At 36.9% G+C, this 19,216-nt stretch overlaps 1 protein-coding gene and 1 long non-coding RNA gene across 4 annotated transcripts; both read left to right on the plus strand.

The window, feature by feature from the left end:
• Nucleotides 1-40: 40 nt before the first annotated feature.
• On the plus strand, nucleotides 41-7,305 carry LOC146719693 (uncharacterized). 2 transcript variants are annotated; one of them, XR_014926439.1, is made up of 4 exons: nucleotides 41-79; nucleotides 848-1,054; nucleotides 3,185-3,382; nucleotides 7,073-7,305. It is a non-coding gene; the product is annotated as an uncharacterized LOC146719693 (long non-coding RNA). The 2 variants fall into 2 exon arrangements; XR_014926440.1 differs by lacking the exons at nucleotides 3,185-3,382; nucleotides 7,073-7,305 and adding an exon at nucleotides 1,584-2,251.
• A 68-nt stretch (nucleotides 7,306-7,373) lies between these two features.
• On the plus strand, nucleotides 7,374-18,476 carry LOC114928769 (prohormone-2). 2 transcript variants are annotated; one of them, XM_029300115.2, is made up of 9 exons: nucleotides 7,374-7,670; nucleotides 9,844-9,958; nucleotides 10,063-10,170; nucleotides 10,252-10,384; nucleotides 10,657-10,908; nucleotides 15,207-15,314; nucleotides 15,414-15,496; nucleotides 15,849-16,102; nucleotides 16,480-18,476. In XM_029300115.2, exons 1-9 carry the CDS (start codon nucleotides 7,434-7,436, stop codon nucleotides 16,561-16,563), a joined length of 1,374 nt encoding a protein of 457 aa, XP_029155948.2. In that variant the 5' UTR covers nucleotides 7,374-7,433; the 3' UTR covers nucleotides 16,564-18,476. The 2 variants fall into 2 exon arrangements, with proteins under 2 accessions (XP_029155948.2, XP_029155949.2); XM_029300116.2 differs by having other exon boundaries at nucleotides 15,861-16,102.
• The last annotated feature ends 740 nt before the right edge of the window (nucleotides 18,477-19,216 follow it).

Consider the following 19,216-nt stretch of genomic DNA (forward strand, 5'->3'; position numbering starts at 1 on the left):
TTTTGGCCGACAGAGGGCGTTTGGTGTGCGATTGCAACGGAATTCTTCTATGCACTCACACTGATAAATCGTGCTTGAGGTAAGAAGGTATGATTATTAATTATTGTTACATGCAAATATTCACATATTTTTGTGAATTAGACTAAGAATTAGTTATATTAATTTCCTACATTGGGAATGCAATCGCATCTTATAATGCGTAAAAAGGATTATGAAAATTCCATGTATGTACTCCAAGTTTATTGGTGCATAAAATTATATAGAGGTTTGGTTATTAATATTTTATTTTATTTTTTTTTAAATTAGACAATATGATGTAATTAAAAAGATCCGATTTTTTTATCTTCTATCTTTTTCTGTATTTATATATATATATATATATATATATATATATATATATATATATACATACATATATATATATATATATATATATATATATATGTATGTATGTATGTATGTATGTATATGTATGTATGAATTTTTTTTTTATGATGCAATACCGATTTTGCCGGAAAATTTCACGCTTGGAATTTTCCAAGAAATGGAGGAAAAAAAGTGGCGATATATATGTATATATATAATATATATATATATATATATATATATATTATATATATATATATATATAAATATATATAAAAAGATATACATCTCTTTTGGGAAATACGATATACGCGAAAGGTGAAGGATGAAATATACGCGCAAATTTTGTATCCCTGCAAGAGAGAGAGGGAGTTCCAATAAAAATTGCATTTGCATCGAAATAACGTCGAAGCATCCGCGGACGCTTCGATCTCGTTTTGCCATTTTCATGAATGAAACCGCTCCCGTTTCATATCAACAGGCGTCCTTTACTACGCAGCGGGAACATCGATCCGTTCCTTCGGGACCATCCCTCTTCCCCGAACTCATTACATTTCACGTTCTACAGGGTTGTATACATCGGTGAGGGTTCGCAAGCCGGCTATTAAAAAAAAAGCTCGATTGTGCTGCTAATTCGCAAATGTATCAACTAATTTCACCCCCGGGATTATATTTCTAATCTACAAACGTAAGTATATATAAAATATTTATCAATTTTTTCCTCTCGATATAACTCAGCTTTATATACTCTTTTTTAATGCGATTATTCAGTATAAAAGGTCATAATGATGTCATCATAATTTTATTAATCACTTAAAAGTTATCTGGATAAAATAAATGATTTAAAGCCCTTTAATTTATGTTGCTTAAAAAATGATCAGAATTATGTTTGAACAATATAGAATAAATAAACAATATTGTAATATAAAAAAAATCTTTTTCCAAATGAATTTTGAGTGACGTCATCATATGAGTCATATATTATACAATTATAATATAAAAAAATTTATTAAATTGAATAGTATAAAAAATAAATATAAATAAGATATGAAATAATATATACAAATCTATGTTTATTTTGCAACATTAATTATTAGAAAAACTATTAGAAATTATTTAAAAAAAAAGAAAGCATTGTCCTTATATTATTTGAACTCTTGATTATATTTCGTATATTTATGATAACTGTTGACTGTAGAGGAAATGTCTGCTTTCAGCATTCGATCGAGTCTATCGAGTGTCATAAAATAACACACGTGTTGTCCCGGCTTATGACACATGTCGTCGACATCACAACAAACGCTCTTTAATCTGCTGGCAGATAATGCGAGTAAAGAGTAAATAGATCTCGGGGGAAGGAGGCACGAGACGCGGATCGTATGACGTCACCCTGTATTCTCACCCTGTCAAAGAGGGTAGAAGGGAAAGCGCGACCGTCTCCGCCCCTCCATCATCCCTCTCTCTTTGACCGGTCGTGCCACGGGGATTCGCCACTCGACGGGCTCAAAGACTGACGTCAATGGGAGCCCGGCCTACAGGGGGACGCCGATACTCGACCAAGACTTACGCGATTTTACGAAACCATCGCGATTATACTCTCCAGGCCAGCCAGCCAGCCTGATCGAAGCTTAACGGAGGCGAAAAATTCTCGCGAAGACTGTTTTTTCTCCCTCTCTGGAAAAAGACGTAGGCAAGCCGGAAACTTGGCTAATATTTATTGCATGCTTTCTGTTTTCTTCTTTTTTTTCGTTCAACTTTATCATTCGCTCTCGTTAGTCGACTTTGCGAAAGTCAGCCTCGTGCGAAACAAAGCGATGTAAGTGATGAAACCGATGTGGAAGATTTCTGCGTAGAAAAACTTTACTCGCATTACAAAGCAAAGAACTGAAGAATGTCAAAGAAAGAATATACATTGCGTCTGAAATTAAAATTGAAAATTATTCAGAGTATCGTATATATATTTTTAATTAATTTCTCTTGAAACATACTTTAATATGATATGCTGTACATCTTTTATTACTTTTCTTCATATAATCTTGTGCTAAATTTGTCTTTTATCTCTTCTCATCGACATTTTCTATTTTACCTACCAACTTGTTTGCGGTTTAAATTATGAATTGTAACGTATCGCGAATAATCCGTGGCTATTTTCAGCCAGAAGAAAGAAAAACAAGCCGACGTGAATGCGAAAGTAACATAGATCATAAATCATTGCGGTGAAATGGTAGCGATAAGATTCTTCAGACACATCAGTTATACGCATAAAGAAAAAGGAGCGAAAAGCTCATTATGCTTCCGGATTAAGGTTGCTACTATGTATAGCGTAAATGAAGAGAGACGTGAAAAAAAGTAGAATTCTGTTTCTTTATAGTCGGCAAATTTAATTACTTTCGTAGAGAGGTGCAAAAAAGTATTTAGAGAAAGAGAGTCTCATCGTCTCGATAATTGGCACAAATTTTAATTAAATTTTCCAGTAATAACAAATGTACTTAACTGTTCGTTAGCTAGAAAATTTAATTAAAAAGATCGTTTGGAAAGTTTTCGATGAGATGATTCTTATTTCTAACACTCGGCGCAGCCCCTTTCGTGTAAAGTTCTCTCGTGAAAACTCAGACTCAGGATTTCATTCATTCATTAACTAGAATTATCCAATTAATCTAACATTTGTGAAAACTATTATTTTGCAATTTTATAGCGACGGCTCTTCGAGGAATCATTTCTGGATCGTTTACTGGGAAATTTGTTCCCAAGAAACTGGAAGGGAATAATGAATTTTTTCCATTCGACTCACAGCTAATCTCCTTTCGTTTGATTACAGATCGAGAAAGAGGGAGCAAATATGTCCCTATTTTTCCACGACGGCGAAGCGCTTGGCGCGGACTCCTGTAATTTGCCGGAAGCGCCGGCTGCACTTGTTCACCAACGTGTTGTGTACCCGCAAATTTGCGCAAGCGTGCTGCAACGGCTCGCGACAACGGCAACAACGACAACGACGACGATGACGGAGCTAACGAAAGTAGGTCAATTACGCTGCGAGGGCGGATGCACCGGGAGAGGCGTCGCAGCCCGAGGTGGCGAGAAGCAGAGAGCGACGACTCGCGGCTCGCGAAAGTAGGGCCGACACGATGAAACAGTACGACTATGTACTTTCAGTCCTCGCACTTATACCGTGAGGGCTGATGAGGGCCGAGAAACGATTCTTTTCCGCTCGTCATCGACACGATCGGAAATACTCCGGTGCATGGAAATAATCGCCGGCTATTTGTATTCATCCCGCCTGTCATTTGCATCGATGATTCGATCGATGGGTTTGCGAGTTCTCTTGCGGTGCAGGCGATTTTCATTTTAACGAGATATCCGCGAGGGCGTCTGATCGATTCGACACGCAGCTTCGATTTAGTTCTTTGATATTGCCTCGAGCTATCGTTTCATAAATAGGTACTGCCAAGCATTCAAAGTTCTTTCGCTTTAGATCCATTTATAATTTCGTGCATGGGCGTCCGCAGGAGGAGGCATTTGCCCCCTTGAAACCAGTAAAAAGATTAAGCGTACGCTTTCTTTCTGAATAGACACCGAAATTAATTTGCATATTTAATATAAAAAAATAAAAATAATACAATTAAGAAGGAACAAAAAATTTAATTATGTCCTCTCTTGGAAAAAATCCTGCGGACGCCCATGATTTCGTATAATAAGGAAAATTGATTTGAAGGATTGAAATACATACGCGGAAAGTATGTCACATAAGATTATATAAATAGAATACCGTGTTTCGCGAATTCTGTGTCACGAGTTTCTAGATAATAATCCAATTTAAACGTTCAAATTTAATACTTGTCGAGATATTGAAAATGGCATATATATAGAGAGTAGTACGATAGAACGTGTATATATCAAGATAAATATTATCTCGAGGTAAACACTCTATTCAAACACAACATGCGCACCAAAATAATCCACGTTTATAGCCTTCATGTCAGTTTTCGTTTCACCCATCAAGAAGTCCCTTCAGCCACGCGAGTGTTCATCCGTTGATGTTATCGGACATGATATTACTTTAAGTGCAGCGACATCATCCCTCGGGAAGCTTCAGACGTAAGAGTCACATTTATTCTAGAAACATTTCTTCTACATAACAGAGATTCCTACGGTCGCGTACCGACCCTTTTGTAAAAAATAACAGACACACAGTTCCATCAAAATTGTCTAGGGACGATACTTTTGCATATACATGGTGTCCGGTAACTAACGGACCAATGATTAAGGGCGGATTCTCTGGTCAATTTGGAGACGATTTTTCCTTAGCAAAAACGTTGAAAAGTCAATAATTTTCGAGTTATAAGCGATTGAAAAAAATGGGTTTTTTGAAAACTAAACGTTTTGGAGCTAAAAGTCTAACATAATTACATTTGTCAGTTAATTTCAGGTAGAGTTTACTATAATAAAATTTTAATTTGAGGCTTAGTTATAAAGATACATATAATGACAAATATTGAAAAGTTGTAAAAAATGATGACTTTTTTCGACATTTTTGCTGAGGAAAAATCGTTCCCAAATTGACCAAAGAATCCATTTGTAATCGTTGGTCCATTAGTTACCGGACACCCTGGGTATATATATATATATATATATATATATATATATATATATATATACATACCTATATATATATATATATAGGTAAAAAATAAAATACCGTTTCGCTCAATATATCTCGCTTCGTGAAACAAATATAAAGCAGATAATTCTTAATTAGGTGTGTATATATGGTATATTATCGACGATATTTATCATTATCCATTATCTTCGCATTTGCAGCGACTGTTATTAAGCACTCTAATCCTGATATTCGATAGGGATGTCGATTTGATGGTGCGGAAAATACGGAAGGTGGGAGAGAGAAATCGCGCGCGTGGGCGCGTAACGTCCTCGCGTAGGCGTGCGGCCTGTTGCGGGGGTTGAAGCTAGGTGATTGGGGATGAATACAGAACGAAGGGATGAAGGCTAGAGAGAGTCTCTCTCTTCTCCCTCGCGGCGAAGTAATGTACGACACTAGGCTGTGCGTACTTCGTCCTGAGCTCGTCATTGGAGATTTTCACCCTAATCCCAGATAGTCGATATATCTCACGAGCCATATAATCTGTTTTGATGCTGTGAATATAATTTACATAAATCTTGATATATGTACCTATGTAAATTTAAAATGTGTTTGCGGATTAAGAAAAGTTGAAGGGAAAAAGTAAAATTTCAAACTTATATGTATATTAATATAATATCCATGGGCATTTGCTGAAATTGATTTGCATATTTATAAAATGAAAATTAAATTTAAAAATATTTAAAAAGAAAAAATTTAATTATGTGTCCTTCTGGAAAAAATTCTGCGGATGCCCATGATAATGTTGTATATATATAGCTATTTATTAAATTGCATTCAAATTATATCTATATACAGTTTTTTAAAATTATATTCACAATTTTCACTTTTCACGGTAATAACCCAGATAGCCACAGTAATTATTATGACATTATTTTGATGTCATAATAATTACTGTGGCTATCTGGGAATGATTACATGTGCATATATTAAAACTTGTAGAACATGATAGTGACAAAAGCAAACATCAGAGAGTGGAATAAGAATTCGATGGATTTGCATAATTTTGTTGTATCTTTCAAGTTGAAAATGATCTGAAAGAAATATAAAAATACCCTTTTCAATTTCGATCTTCTATTGAATTTTTATTCGCTCCGCGCTTTTTTTATATTCTTCCTTTTTAATCGTACCGTGCGATTTCTTCTCTTTTTCCTAAATTTATCGGAACATAACGCGCGGTAGAAAAAGTAAATGTTTGATAAGTGAAGATAGATTGAGAGGATAGATAATGTTCCAACTGAAAATATACACGTCTCTACTGTTTCTCTAAGTATATACATTATTATCATAGACTGTAGAATCGCGACTCGTACGTCACCGTTTCAAATGCCAGAGAAGAACTACTCCTATGACGTTTGCATAACGGTCACATTAAAATTAAAGGCGAGTAGATTACGTCATCATAGTCAATGTGTGATGCAGTGGGGTTGCTATGTCCGCGATATGCGGTGTGCTTTAATTTTCTATTAATTCTTCCGAGGCTCTACGTTTTGTGCATTAAATATACTTAGTAGAACATTGGCTTTTCTTTTTCACATTTTTTTTTTAAATTTAACACCGGATTGACAGCATAAATGCTAGATTATAATTACATGTAAGATATATAATTATAAGAAAAATTCTCCTTTATAAGACGGAGAAAATTATAAATAAACAAAGAGCTATTTTTCTACTTTAATAATAAAACTGAATAAAATCGAAAAATAGCTTAATAGAATACTTTTCTGTGGTTTCTTCTTGATTCTAAAGAGAAGGCTGCGTTCCTTCAAGAAGAAGCGAGCCGTTAAACTACATTCAAGGGCTGACAGGAAAGCATAAACGTACCTATGCCCTTTCGTCAAAGAAAAATACCGCTCGGGTTACAGAAATATCAAATTATAGCAGGGCGATTTATATCACTTTATAAAAAAAAATTGCGCGCGTGCAAGGAATTCACATCATTAATATCACAAACGATCCTAATCATATCTCGATGTGAGAAAAACTCTTAATCAACCCTTCTCTCAAAGAGAACTTGAAACGTTCATTATACTCTCTTATATTTTTCAGATGCAGATTTTCATCTCCACGTTACTTCTAAAGCGACGACAGCAAGCCGTAAACTTCGCACCTCGGATAATATCAGCTGACAGGCTTTCGACGGCAAAATAACAAGAAAATCCTCACGCAAACGATCCTTACGACGCCACGTAGAGCACCGGGATCCGCGTCGGGAAGACGCAGTTGGGTCATCGCGTGGGCAGACGTCTCTCTTATATCACGGATGGGCTCGTGTGTGTGCGCACCCCCCACACACACACACACACACATATATATATATATATTTCTCGTGATGTCGTGTGTCGAGGAAACGCAGCGCGCGCGCAGCCAGCGGCGTTGTCGTAGGGTGCTCACCACCGCGAGTCGAGAGATGGGGAATGCTCGTTCACCAAGGTGGGGGTTGGTTGATCGACCGTACCCGCTCTTCTACTCGTCCTGCCGAGCCCCGACATTCATTCCACCCCGAACCGGCGGATACGCTAGGACGTGCTCGTTCTCCAGCTTGAATCGGTGCCAGCCGAAGGATCAGCGAAGGACCGTTCAGGACGAACCAGAAGGGACGAGCAGACGTGAAGGATATAGACTGACGATCGCCACGTCTCGCAAGGTAAATGGGATTCAGATTCCGTGATGTGTTTCGTGTATGTGTATTCTCGTATTTCTTTCATTCTCGACTTTGATCAGTTATCCGGCAATCAAACCGGATCCTGAAATTGAAGCGACTCGCGATATATGTATATGTATATGTAAGTTTAAACCCGCTTTTGCGCGGTCGACCGTCCTTAGCGCATTCATACAGGTAGTTGCGCGACTAAAAATACAGAAAAAACTATTTTATTAAATATTTACCGAATATTATATAAAGAATGTATATTTATTAAATATTATAATAATATAAATTAAATATTAGGATAAAAAATATTAAATAGTGTATAAAAAATTAAGTATTTATGAAATATTATTAAATATTTGAGTAATATTCGTAATATTTTTTATGTTTCAAGAGACTTGAATGAGCTTTACTGGTTCTCTGGTTCGGGATTAAATGTAATTTTATGCTTCTGCCTATATCTCCTCGAAACAATAACACTTTTCATCGACATTCTCGTTATAATTGAAACTAATTAACAGTAATAAGGCGATTAAAGGCGGAGAGAAAAGGCATTTATCGGCCGTAGACTTGTCAATGAAATTTTCATTCAGTGAAATACATTTTTAATTAAACTCGACTCGCCTAGCCGTGTAAGCTCGTATACGCTCGTATACTGATAAATGACTATAGTATTTGTAGATGCAACAAGTGTACGATTTCTAGGTCTACTATATCCGGTTTGACGTTACTGCTTAGGTCGCTTTAATTGTCAAACTTTGCCGTTCATTTCGGACAAATGTCAATTCCGGGAACGTAATTCCCATAAGCGTTTACAATCTTTTAACTTGACACTTCAGCAGAATGGAATTATCGCGAGAGCGATTTAACTTTAAATATTAACAATGAATGAAACAAATTATTTTAATATTTAATGAGCGTAATTTTAGTCGCATATGTTATATAACACGAATATAAACGAACACCTAAATTAAATGACATTTATATTACAAAAGTTTACTGCAAAATATCTCAAATGTCAGAGGTGCGACGTGTATTTTTTTTAGTTTTTTATATTTTTTTTTATTAAAAATCTGATTAAATTTTCCGTATTGTGTAATCCGAGCTATTCGCTACGTGAAACTGCGCGGATACAATAAGCGAAGTTATCGCACAGAGAGAGAGAGAGAGAGAGAGAGAGAGAGAGAGAGAGAGAGAGAGAGAGAGAGAGAGAGAGAGAGAGAGAGAGAGAGTAATGTAAATACGCAGTCGCGTAAATATATATATACACGTACATCGTTTCTGTACGCAATTTTGAACTCTGACATTTCGGTACTTGTGTGTGTTCTCTCTCTTTCTCCCTGTTACTTTGTCCCAGCCATTTCCAGCATCCCCTTTAGAGTTTATGTAATTACGCGTGTTAACTTACAGGGTCTTTGTAATTCATTAATGCGAGTCCAATTAAGAGCAATTAATGTTTGCGACATGCGGAAATATTGCAGTATGGAATTTCTCTGAAGTATCTAATGGTTTCTCCAATAAACAAGTTAAATATAGGTGCAAATTCCACAAATTCGAGTTCTCCAATTACGCACGCGACGCGACAAAGTTTCAAAAATATCGATTAAAGCCGCGCTTTTAGGGTCGACGTTTTAGGATAATCTATATTAATTTGTCATGGAAAATTTTTTTATATTATACATGTATGTAGGATCGCTCTGGCATGCGATAAAACCAAGTTCGATAAGGGAAGCACTTGATCAAGTTACGTACACATGTGATGTAGCAGCTGCGAACTCTTTGCGCGTATACGTCAGACGGTAACGTCATAGGCGAAGAAAGTAAACCGCGTCGATTATGAAGTCGCCAGATGAAGCGATGGCGTCATACTTGAAGAAATTGTATCGCTCTTTATCGATTATAGAACACACAAGCCCCTTCCCCTTACCGCGACGTAATATTTTTATATAACCGCAAACATCAAAGCGAGCCCTTATTGCCCTCGTTCAATCTTTCACGCGTCGCGGAAATAGACTCATGACATTTGGGCCTCATTCATGCGATAAACCCCCTTTCTAGAGCTGGTTTCTACATATTCTTGTATTTCACGAAGGTAGAGGGCGCCAGGTGTAGCTTTAATTTTAATCCTTTAAGTGCGAACTAATAAAATTTCCGCAACTCTGTTCCGCAGATGACGTACAACTGGGCGTGGTTGCTGCTGCTGTTCTCGTTAGTCTCGATAGTCATGTGCCTGCCCACGAGGATGGAGGACCCGAAGAAAGCTGAGCAGGCCATGAAACCGAAGTGTAAGCTCCAAACTTCCTCTTATCGAAACCCTGTATCATATATTTTGTTCCATTTCAACATTTTCCATCCGTTTCTCCTAAACGTTGCACTGCATCATTTTCAGCAAAACGAACTCAGGAGACGCTGATGTTCGGTAATCAGCAGAACCGACAGGCCAATGCTGCAGCTGCCGCTGCCGCCGCTGAATCTTTCACGACAAATACGGAGAAACGTGAGTGCATCGTTGGAAATAAAAGCGCCGCGATGATAAATATTGCATGACTATTCTGAAACCCATTTTTACGGACTTTAGGAACCCTTGCTTCCTCGGGACTGGGAGGCTTGAAAGCGGCTCTCGCCGAAGACGATAAACCATCCCAGCCCAAATCTCCTAGCAACTCCATGTACGAGCACGAGACTTACTCGCCGTACGACAAAAATTACGAGTAAGCCTCTTCTATCAAATAAAATTTTAATATACCAAGTCGTATAATATAATAAGTATTTTATTATATATAATATAATATTTTATTATACATTATATATAATATTCTATATAATTAATATTTAAATACGTCAAGTCGTACAATATATTTTGTTATATTAATTTTTCTATGTAATTAAGCATTTTATTATAATTTTGTATAATCTCTCTCGGTTGAAACCCTTAATCCAACTAATGAATTGTCAATTAATGAATGTAATACTTGTCCTTCAGCTACGGTAAGGTCCTCATGAACGAGGTCGAGGAGGACGGACCGCGGGTATGGGACATTCCGCCGTATTCTCGGTACTACACGGGCGAGGATCGGCGCAAGAGATCGGAAAAGTCCACTGCGAGCGCGCAGCCGAGCAGCAGCATCACGACGTTGCAGCCTCCGACCAGCACGTACGAGTGGGCGAAACCGGGCCAAATCGTGAGACGTCTCGTATCTACCCAGCAACCGGTGCAGGCTCAAGTTAAGAGAAGGTAAGTGGCCGCGTCCTACTTCTCCTAATTCCGAAATCGATAACCGGCGTGATCGATACTCTCCTCGGGAGCAACCGCTATTAGAGTGCGATAGGTAACGAAATCCTCTGGAAAGGCACACGCAGATAACGAGGCTCGTGGTTCCTGTTTACCAGACAGAAGCGAGAAATTATTCGAAGAGGAATTGAAAAATGACATTGTTGTTGAGAAACAGGATGAAACAATCGGAAATCGAGGACGCAATTTCCTTCGTCCACTTTTTAATATTCTAAATTGCACACCGTGGAGTTGAGAATCAAGAGCGAAACTTGGAGAGCTTTTCCACGTAAAGAACGGATCGACTCGACGGCGGCGGCGGCGGCGGTTGTGCATCATCATGCGCGCCCTTTCCACCCTTTCCGCCCACCAAGCATCCCTCTTTTCCTCCGGCGTTTCTTCTGAATGGGGGATGAGAGGGCTCGTGAGGGCGTTGCCCCCTGGCGCAGGGACGGCGGCGGTCGACTTGACGACCGAAGTCATATCGAACCACTTGCAGAGAGAGGCTGTCGTCATCGGGAAACGTATCAGTAGCGTATGTTCAACTGGGTGCCCTTCCAAAGTACGGGCAAACTGGAAATCCTTCTGCACAGGATCTCGCGGAAGACGTCAAGGACATTCGGAGGACATCCAGATGATGTCCAGGGGACGTCTGAACGGATCGCGATCTACCGATGAATAGAAGCGATTACCCCGGGTAAAATTATAAAGGATATAGATGAATTAATTGATTATAACATCCTTGACATATCACTCATTTTTTTCATGACGCTTGATATAATAACGCGACGTTACGTTCGTTGATGTATTATCGTGCGTGGTCGTGAGATAAAAATACCTTCTCGGAAAGTGCAGTGCGGATTTATCGAGAGGCGAATCTAATTTGAGGAAATCGCGTGAACACGAACGAACGCGCTCGATATCGGAGTCGTAAAAGCGGACGGGCCTCTCGCGCTTCGCACGGAATTGCCTTAGGCCGGCCGTGTTTAAAATTAAACGCACACACGAGACTTTCATCGAGCGCGGACATTATTATCGTCTTAAACTTAGCCGTTGCCGACGTTATTTTTACACGAAAAATTGTACAAGAATGCACCTGCCCGATGTGACCGTCGCAAAATGTCACAGGTCGCTTCGGCCGGGGACGATTAATTTTTCCACGATGAAATTCTTATAACACGATAATCGCGCGCACACCCCACCGTTTCCATTATATGCTCGACACGCTTACGTAACACGCGTTATCCTTAAACCATCCTGGAACCTGTTGTAATAATAGAAGCGCTCGAGCGCCCCGTTAAAAGCTCTTTGAATATTTTTATGAGAATATTCGCAATAAATTTCTTATCTCCCCGATATTGCATATAAATTCCGTTTACAGTTTATAATCTTTGCGTTACGATTGATTCCGAATATATTACCATATTAAATCCCTCCTATTAAGATTCTCCAGAGATATTCTCTGTTAATTATATTCTATTAATTTAGATTGTATACTCCTGGGGGAAATCTTGGAAACTTGGTATTCTCAGGGAATTCTCATGGATTTTAATTGGCATTCAGGGAGTTTTTTTTTTAAATTGCCCCTTTGATCATTTTATTTAGCACTTAAGAAATATTATTGCAATATTTAAGTTTTTATTAAAATTTTGTGGATTTTTTTATTTTACATCTGTTTTTAATATCAAGATCTTATATAAGTTTCATAGAAAATTGTTCAATTTTTTAATAGGTAATATTTTTATTTTATATTTTTGCATATATTTTTAGCGTTTAGATATGGTGATATATATCTTTATTATTGTCTAAATTAATTTTATAATTAATAAATTAATATTAAATGCTAGAGAGCTGTACTCTTGATAACTTTGCATTAGAAAGCGTATACAATCAAGAAACTTATATTAAAAATCTGCATTTACAAATTTTCTCAAGTGACTTGGAATTTTAAAAAATTAGAGAGAGTTCTCAGGTTTTTTTTACAAAATTTGAATACACACCCTCTGTAATTATTTGTAAAGTGCTATTCGGATTTCACGGTTAAAAAAATATTCCACTCCAAAGTGGTCAAAAAATGAAAAACTAGAATGAAAAAGGTCAAACATTTTGTTGGAATTAAAACAAAAATCCTGTTATATGTAAAAAAAAAACCCTCCATTGTTCCTGCAAATTATTCTTGACTCTTGGACCGTGTCCTCATAAAGGGAGATAATTCTAGCATGCAAAATCTAAAGCACATATAGCACAAATAGATATTTAGCCGAGTACATGAATATAAACGCATACACACACAACCACGCAAACGGAGAAGAATTTGGTGCAGTGCACGAATCGCTCGATATGCGTGACGCAGGTGATAGGGGTGGTGGTGGTGGCGATGAAGAAGGCGGAGGCGGTGGTGCTGGTGGTGGAACTATCTGAGGGAGTGGGCCCACGAAAAGCTGAATGGAGCCGGGAAGGCGAAAGTAGGTCACAGCTTGATTGTTTGGCGTATCTCCAACCAATCAGCTGACTCGGAGCGCGCTCCGAGTTTATCGACGATACTTCCGGCTGCGGAGCTTTCCGCCGATTTTTTTTAATTTTTGGTTTCCACCCGTGATGTAATATAATCCACCCGATGCATTAAACAACAGCCCCGTCCTCGTTCGAGGATTATTTATGCGCAAGTGTTTCATCGAATGCAAATTCTGTGAATTTAGAGAGAGAAAATAAATGATAGATTATGTAAAAAAGTGATGAAAACATATTCGTTTTAATAATTGTACAAGTATTAAGAAGAGAAAGCCTCGCCTTCTTCTATAACATCTCTGGAAAGGCATATTTCTTCTCTATTTTTCAATATAAATACACCCAAGCAGCAAATGACGTCATTAAACATCAAAATGACGTCACTCGCTATTTGGGTGGATTTTACATCAAACGCAGCACATTTTTCTCGCAAAATGCAAAACTAACTGTTGTGATAAAAATTTCTAGATGCAAAGCTACATTATATACGAACGGATCATGCGTCGCAGTAGTAAGACCAAGCGTATAATCAGCCGAAGCCTTACTACGTGTTGATAAACACCAAAGAGCTGAATGAAAGTATTCTACGAGCTTTGGCCCAGGGCCAACCAATCAGCTGATGGCGTTAAACCCTGCCAGGTGTCGGATCGATCATTTCATCCGGCTGTGAATGCGATGTAATCATCGGACGTGGAGGACAACGTGTGATGGGTTGCGTCGATCGACAGGAGGCGACAATTGTTTCGCACATGACCAAGACGGCGCGTATTGTCCGCGCGCTCGCCATTGTGTCGGATAAAAGAAGTTTGAATACACCTATCGCGTCTACAAAGGATAGTTCGCGACGGCGAGATAAAGCATCGCATTCGTGCCGGAGAACAATATATATAGGGGAATATATATCGTCGCCCGGTAGCTTTGCGTCATGGATAAGCATCGATCAAGCTTGAAATATAAACGTGTTGCGCGGGACAGAGCGAGAATAATGAATTCACAAAGCGATTCCGAAAGGAGATTGCGAGAGGCGAAACAAACATCGCGGAAAAGCGATGACAGGTCTTGTAATTTCGTTCCACCGATCAATTCCTCCTCGATATATTGTGCTTAGATGATTTAAAATTAGCTAGATAAGAATGAGCTGAAAATATTCGTCTTGTTGTTAGATAAGATATGAAAATGATTTTATTTCAAATGTATTAAATGTATAGGTATATATAAAAGAGAAAATTATATGGCGATTTATCTAGATAACTCTTTCAGATGTTATTTTTGAAACCGCTTATATAAACACAGTAAAAAAAATGTTGAAAAAAATGATAAGATATGTTCATACTATTATTTATAAGTTTTTATCGCTTACTACTCAAGTCCTACTATTTAAGTATTTTTATGTGCTATAATTCTAAGTTATCTGAAAATTATTCTAGATAATTTAGTAAAGATAATACTTTTTTTATCTAAGATGTAGATTTAGATAATACATATTTTTATTATCTATATAAAGAATAAAGATAAGATGACGCTGAAGTTTTATCTAGATGATCATCTATATAATTTTATTTAGATAACAGCAAACACTGTATTTAATGCACGATATACAACATCCGAAATCGAAAGTTGTCCAGCGATGAAGATTTTAAACTTTTCAGCCTCGGATTACATATTTTTAGATTCTTATTTTTAAGTCCTTAAATAACAAATTTGCTGGGATATCGTGTCGGCAACAGAAACATTGATCTTGTTTAAATTTTCAGCATCCCGTTCTACCAGGAACCACGGTTCAAACGAGACCTACCCTTGGACATTGATCCTGAGGACGTATTGACCCTTCTGTCACTATGGGAGAATGAACGGCGTAACGGGTAATGAGCCGAGAGAGCGTGCATTCTTTTTTTAACACCACTTTCTATAAATACACACGCACTTGATATTGATTCCATTTTTGTTCCATGTTCGAACAGAAACTGGCGCAACTATGCTAAAGAAGAATACGAGAATATGATGGATGACAACAGTTTCCTCGACGAGGAAGACGCTAGGAATGGTTCGTTTTGACATCTCTTCTTTTCATTGCCTATAATTAAGATACCAACATACAGAGTGTCCAATATACAGGAAATTGCTGACACTAATCAGCTGTCATTTTTTAATGCATGCAGTTATTGAGAAAACAAAAATTGTGTTGAAAAGAGGAAAGCCTACAGTGTTTAATGGATATAAATAAAATGTTTGTATACCAGTTTATTTTATTGATAAAAAGTAATGAAACTGTGCTAATAATCATATAAAAGGGACACCCTGTATATCTATATAATATATTCAAATGAAAGCATAATATATAAAATGAATATAATGTAATAATTTCTTTACTAAACGTGATTCCTATTTTTATCAAGATTTCCTTTTAGCTCTTCCATGGTTAGAAGCGGTGTATCCCTCATCTCGGCACTACGAGACGTTGTCGCCCTCCGACATCGGAATAGTCCGAACTCACCCACCCAACTATTACGATCAATTGGAACAGCAGTACGAAGGCACCGCGCAGTACGGCAATCCTCAATATGGTAATTCACAGTACGGCTTCGTTTACCCTCAGCGTGCCTACTATCCTCACGAAAAGAGATTCATGGTGTCTAAAAAGCGAACGCAGGTGAGTTGGCCTTGACAATTGTAGTCTTCGAAGGATAATTTAGGCTCCTGGATCTTCACTGCGGTCATATTAGATTGTGACGTCAAACGCGAGAAAGCTCGTAGAAATAAAAAGATATTTCGATGAAATAGTACTTAGATGATTTTAGCACCCTTTTAAAATAGTTTAAAAACTATATTTTCCCGTTATAATCAATGTTCCATCAAAATATTTTTTTACCTGATCTCTGACATATCAGTTCCAACATGATTAGTGAGAAGCCAGGAGTCTTAAAAATAATAATGAAAAATTTAAAGATGCAATTAGAGGATGAAAGTAGAAATTATGTATATATATGTGTACAAAAACGTATATATATTCCTTTTTTTAATTTTCAGAGCTACGATCCGTACTCCACGGCTCAGCTGCAATTGAGTTCCCAACCGCGAAGTTATCAATATCCCCATCGCGTTGTCTACTAAAATAATCCTGGAGTTGTCTAGAGGCGCGCGAAGAAGTGAGGAATCTCTCAGACAAGAATTCTATCGGGAAAGGGAAAATCAGTAGTTGACGTTTCCGGGAGGACCGGCGCTCTTTCGATGAACGGCCCCCGCTGTCGCTCCTTCTCAACTATTCTCCCTTTTTCTCGCAGGAGAAAAAAGAAGCAGATGGCGGATTTATTCATTCTAAGAAACACGGTGCTCAGAGAAAGAGAGAGAGAGAGAGAGAGAGGCTCTTCGAGTCGCAAGAGACGCGCTGAAGAGAGACATCGGTTCATTAAAAAAAGAGAAACAAATTTTTTTCTTTCTAAATTCTTATCTAAATATCCCGAAATAGATGTAAGTTACAATAAATTCTCAAGATACTTTAGAAATTTGCGACAAAGTTTGTTCGTTATCAAGTACGAATTCTAAGAGATACATATGCAAAACATATCAGAGTCATCCGTGACTCAATCCGAAATATATCCTGTGCTATATAAACAAATTCGAAGATTCGATTAGATTTGTTACTCTGAGCTCGATCGCGAAAAATAAAGAAAAAAGAGAAGCTTCAGCGCGCTCTTGTCGCTCTTACCTCGCTTAATATTGTAATGTTACGATTTTAAGCTCCTTTTGCGTGTAATACGAGCGATGCGCCCGTAATAACGCTACGACTGAATCATTAAACAATCGTAGTATCGAATCAAATTACCCTCAGGCTTGGTTTCGACGACTGATTAAAAAAAAAAAAAATATATATATATATATATATATATACATACATATATGTATATGAGACGATATAGTTTCGCGCGCGCGTTCGTGAATTAGCATGAGACTAGATGTAGATCTATTCATCTATTAGGCAATGCGAACGAATGAGTTAAAAGAGAAGTCGGACAAGTGGAGAAAACGAAGGCGAGGAAATGTATCAGACAAATGTTCAATGTTTATGTATAAAAGGGAGAAGGAACCTAGAAATCGAGAATAAAATTCACACACATTGCGCGAGATTTAAATTTTACTTCAGTACTACACACATATATATATATATGTATATTAATATATTTCTCTCTCTACGACGGAAGTGCAAGAAAATGTATTAGAATGTTAAAATTTCTTCGTAAATTCTTGGTGGCTGCGCCAAATGCAGAGTGTCAAAAATTATTGTATTATAATATATATTTGCATCGTTAACTGAGAAGCGCAAACCAACTAAACGTTAATAACTAATATATCTAATCGCGAATCGTCGTCTTGTCGTCGTATTCTACCCATTGATATTCGTATTTCTAGAAAGCAGGGAACGTTCGAATTTTGTGAGCGTAATATACCGAAGGAGTATTCTCGTATAAGGTTTTCTTCGAACCAAACACGGCCTTCCATATTCAACACTCCGAGGAGACTGAACATCTCTATATAATTAACATAGTTAAATCCGTTACACGCGTCTTTACAAATTAATATACAGTATACTTACTTTTCAATTCTTTGTCAACTTTTGATCAATTGTATTTTTTGATATTATTTTTAATTTATGAGTTTTTATGTGAATTTTTTTTTTTTTAAGTCTTTAATATTAGATACATATTTGTTGCTAATTAAAATTCTCATATTAATTCTCTTTGCTAATTAAATGCTCCGAAGTAAAAAGATAGACTGGAACATACCCTCGTAAGACTGGAGAGCACACTAATAAGGATAATAGAATATTCGATTGCGATGAGGAAACCATTCATAATTTCCTTCTGCATTTTTTATGGTTCAGAAAAACTAGATTTTTCATAGATTAAGCATGAGTTTCGCGTCAGAAATATTCAAAGATTCGTTATGTGCGTATTATAAATAATATTACACAGACGGGAGCGATAAATTATATATTATATAAAATAAAAGAAAATCAGCCAATTATATATTATAGCTTTACTCTTCTCGACGAATAATCTCGCACGATCGATGTTCAAGGCAAGTTTGCCGAAAGTGTGTATTTTTGTTACGTATCGCAGAAAAAGGCTGCATAATTTCTTCTACACACGCGTAATTCCCCATTTACACGATCTGCGTCTCTTCCCGTTATTATAATAGAATTGCACGCCGATATTACATTGTTATTATTAAGATTTAAAGAAACCCAGGTAGCAAACTGACGTCATTAAACGCCAAAATGACGTCATGGCGTTTAATAACGTCAGCTTGCTACCTGGGAAGCGATCCTTTTCTTTTTTTTCTTTTTTTTTTTTTTAATAAAGAGATAAAAGCTTCAATTATTTTCAATCACAGAGATTTAGCGATGGTTAATTTAATCTATGAAAAAAATTGTGAAAACTAAAAATAAAATATACACTGTCCAATAAAATGTCTAAAATACAAATATCGTTTACACATTTTTTTTCTTTGAAAAAATTGAAATATTTCTCGCACGTGTCTTTTGCATTTAACTGTTGAATTATGAGATTTTTTTGCTATGAGAAAAATGAATGTTTCAATTTATTGTAGTATCATAGGAAGATGTCTTAAAATTTTTTGCTTAAATTTTAATTAAATTATGGACACGTGATGCTAAATCAGCTGTTCTCTTTATGTGCACTTGCCTACACTTTCTGTACTTAAAGTGGATATGTGCATATATATATATATATATATATATATATAT

This window comes from Nylanderia fulva, unplaced genomic scaffold, assembly GCF_048542155.1.
Source record: "Nylanderia fulva isolate GAGA-0341 unplaced genomic scaffold, ASM4854215v1 Scaffold9, whole genome shotgun sequence".
NCBI lineage: Eukaryota > Metazoa > Arthropoda > Insecta > Hymenoptera > Formicidae > Nylanderia > Nylanderia fulva.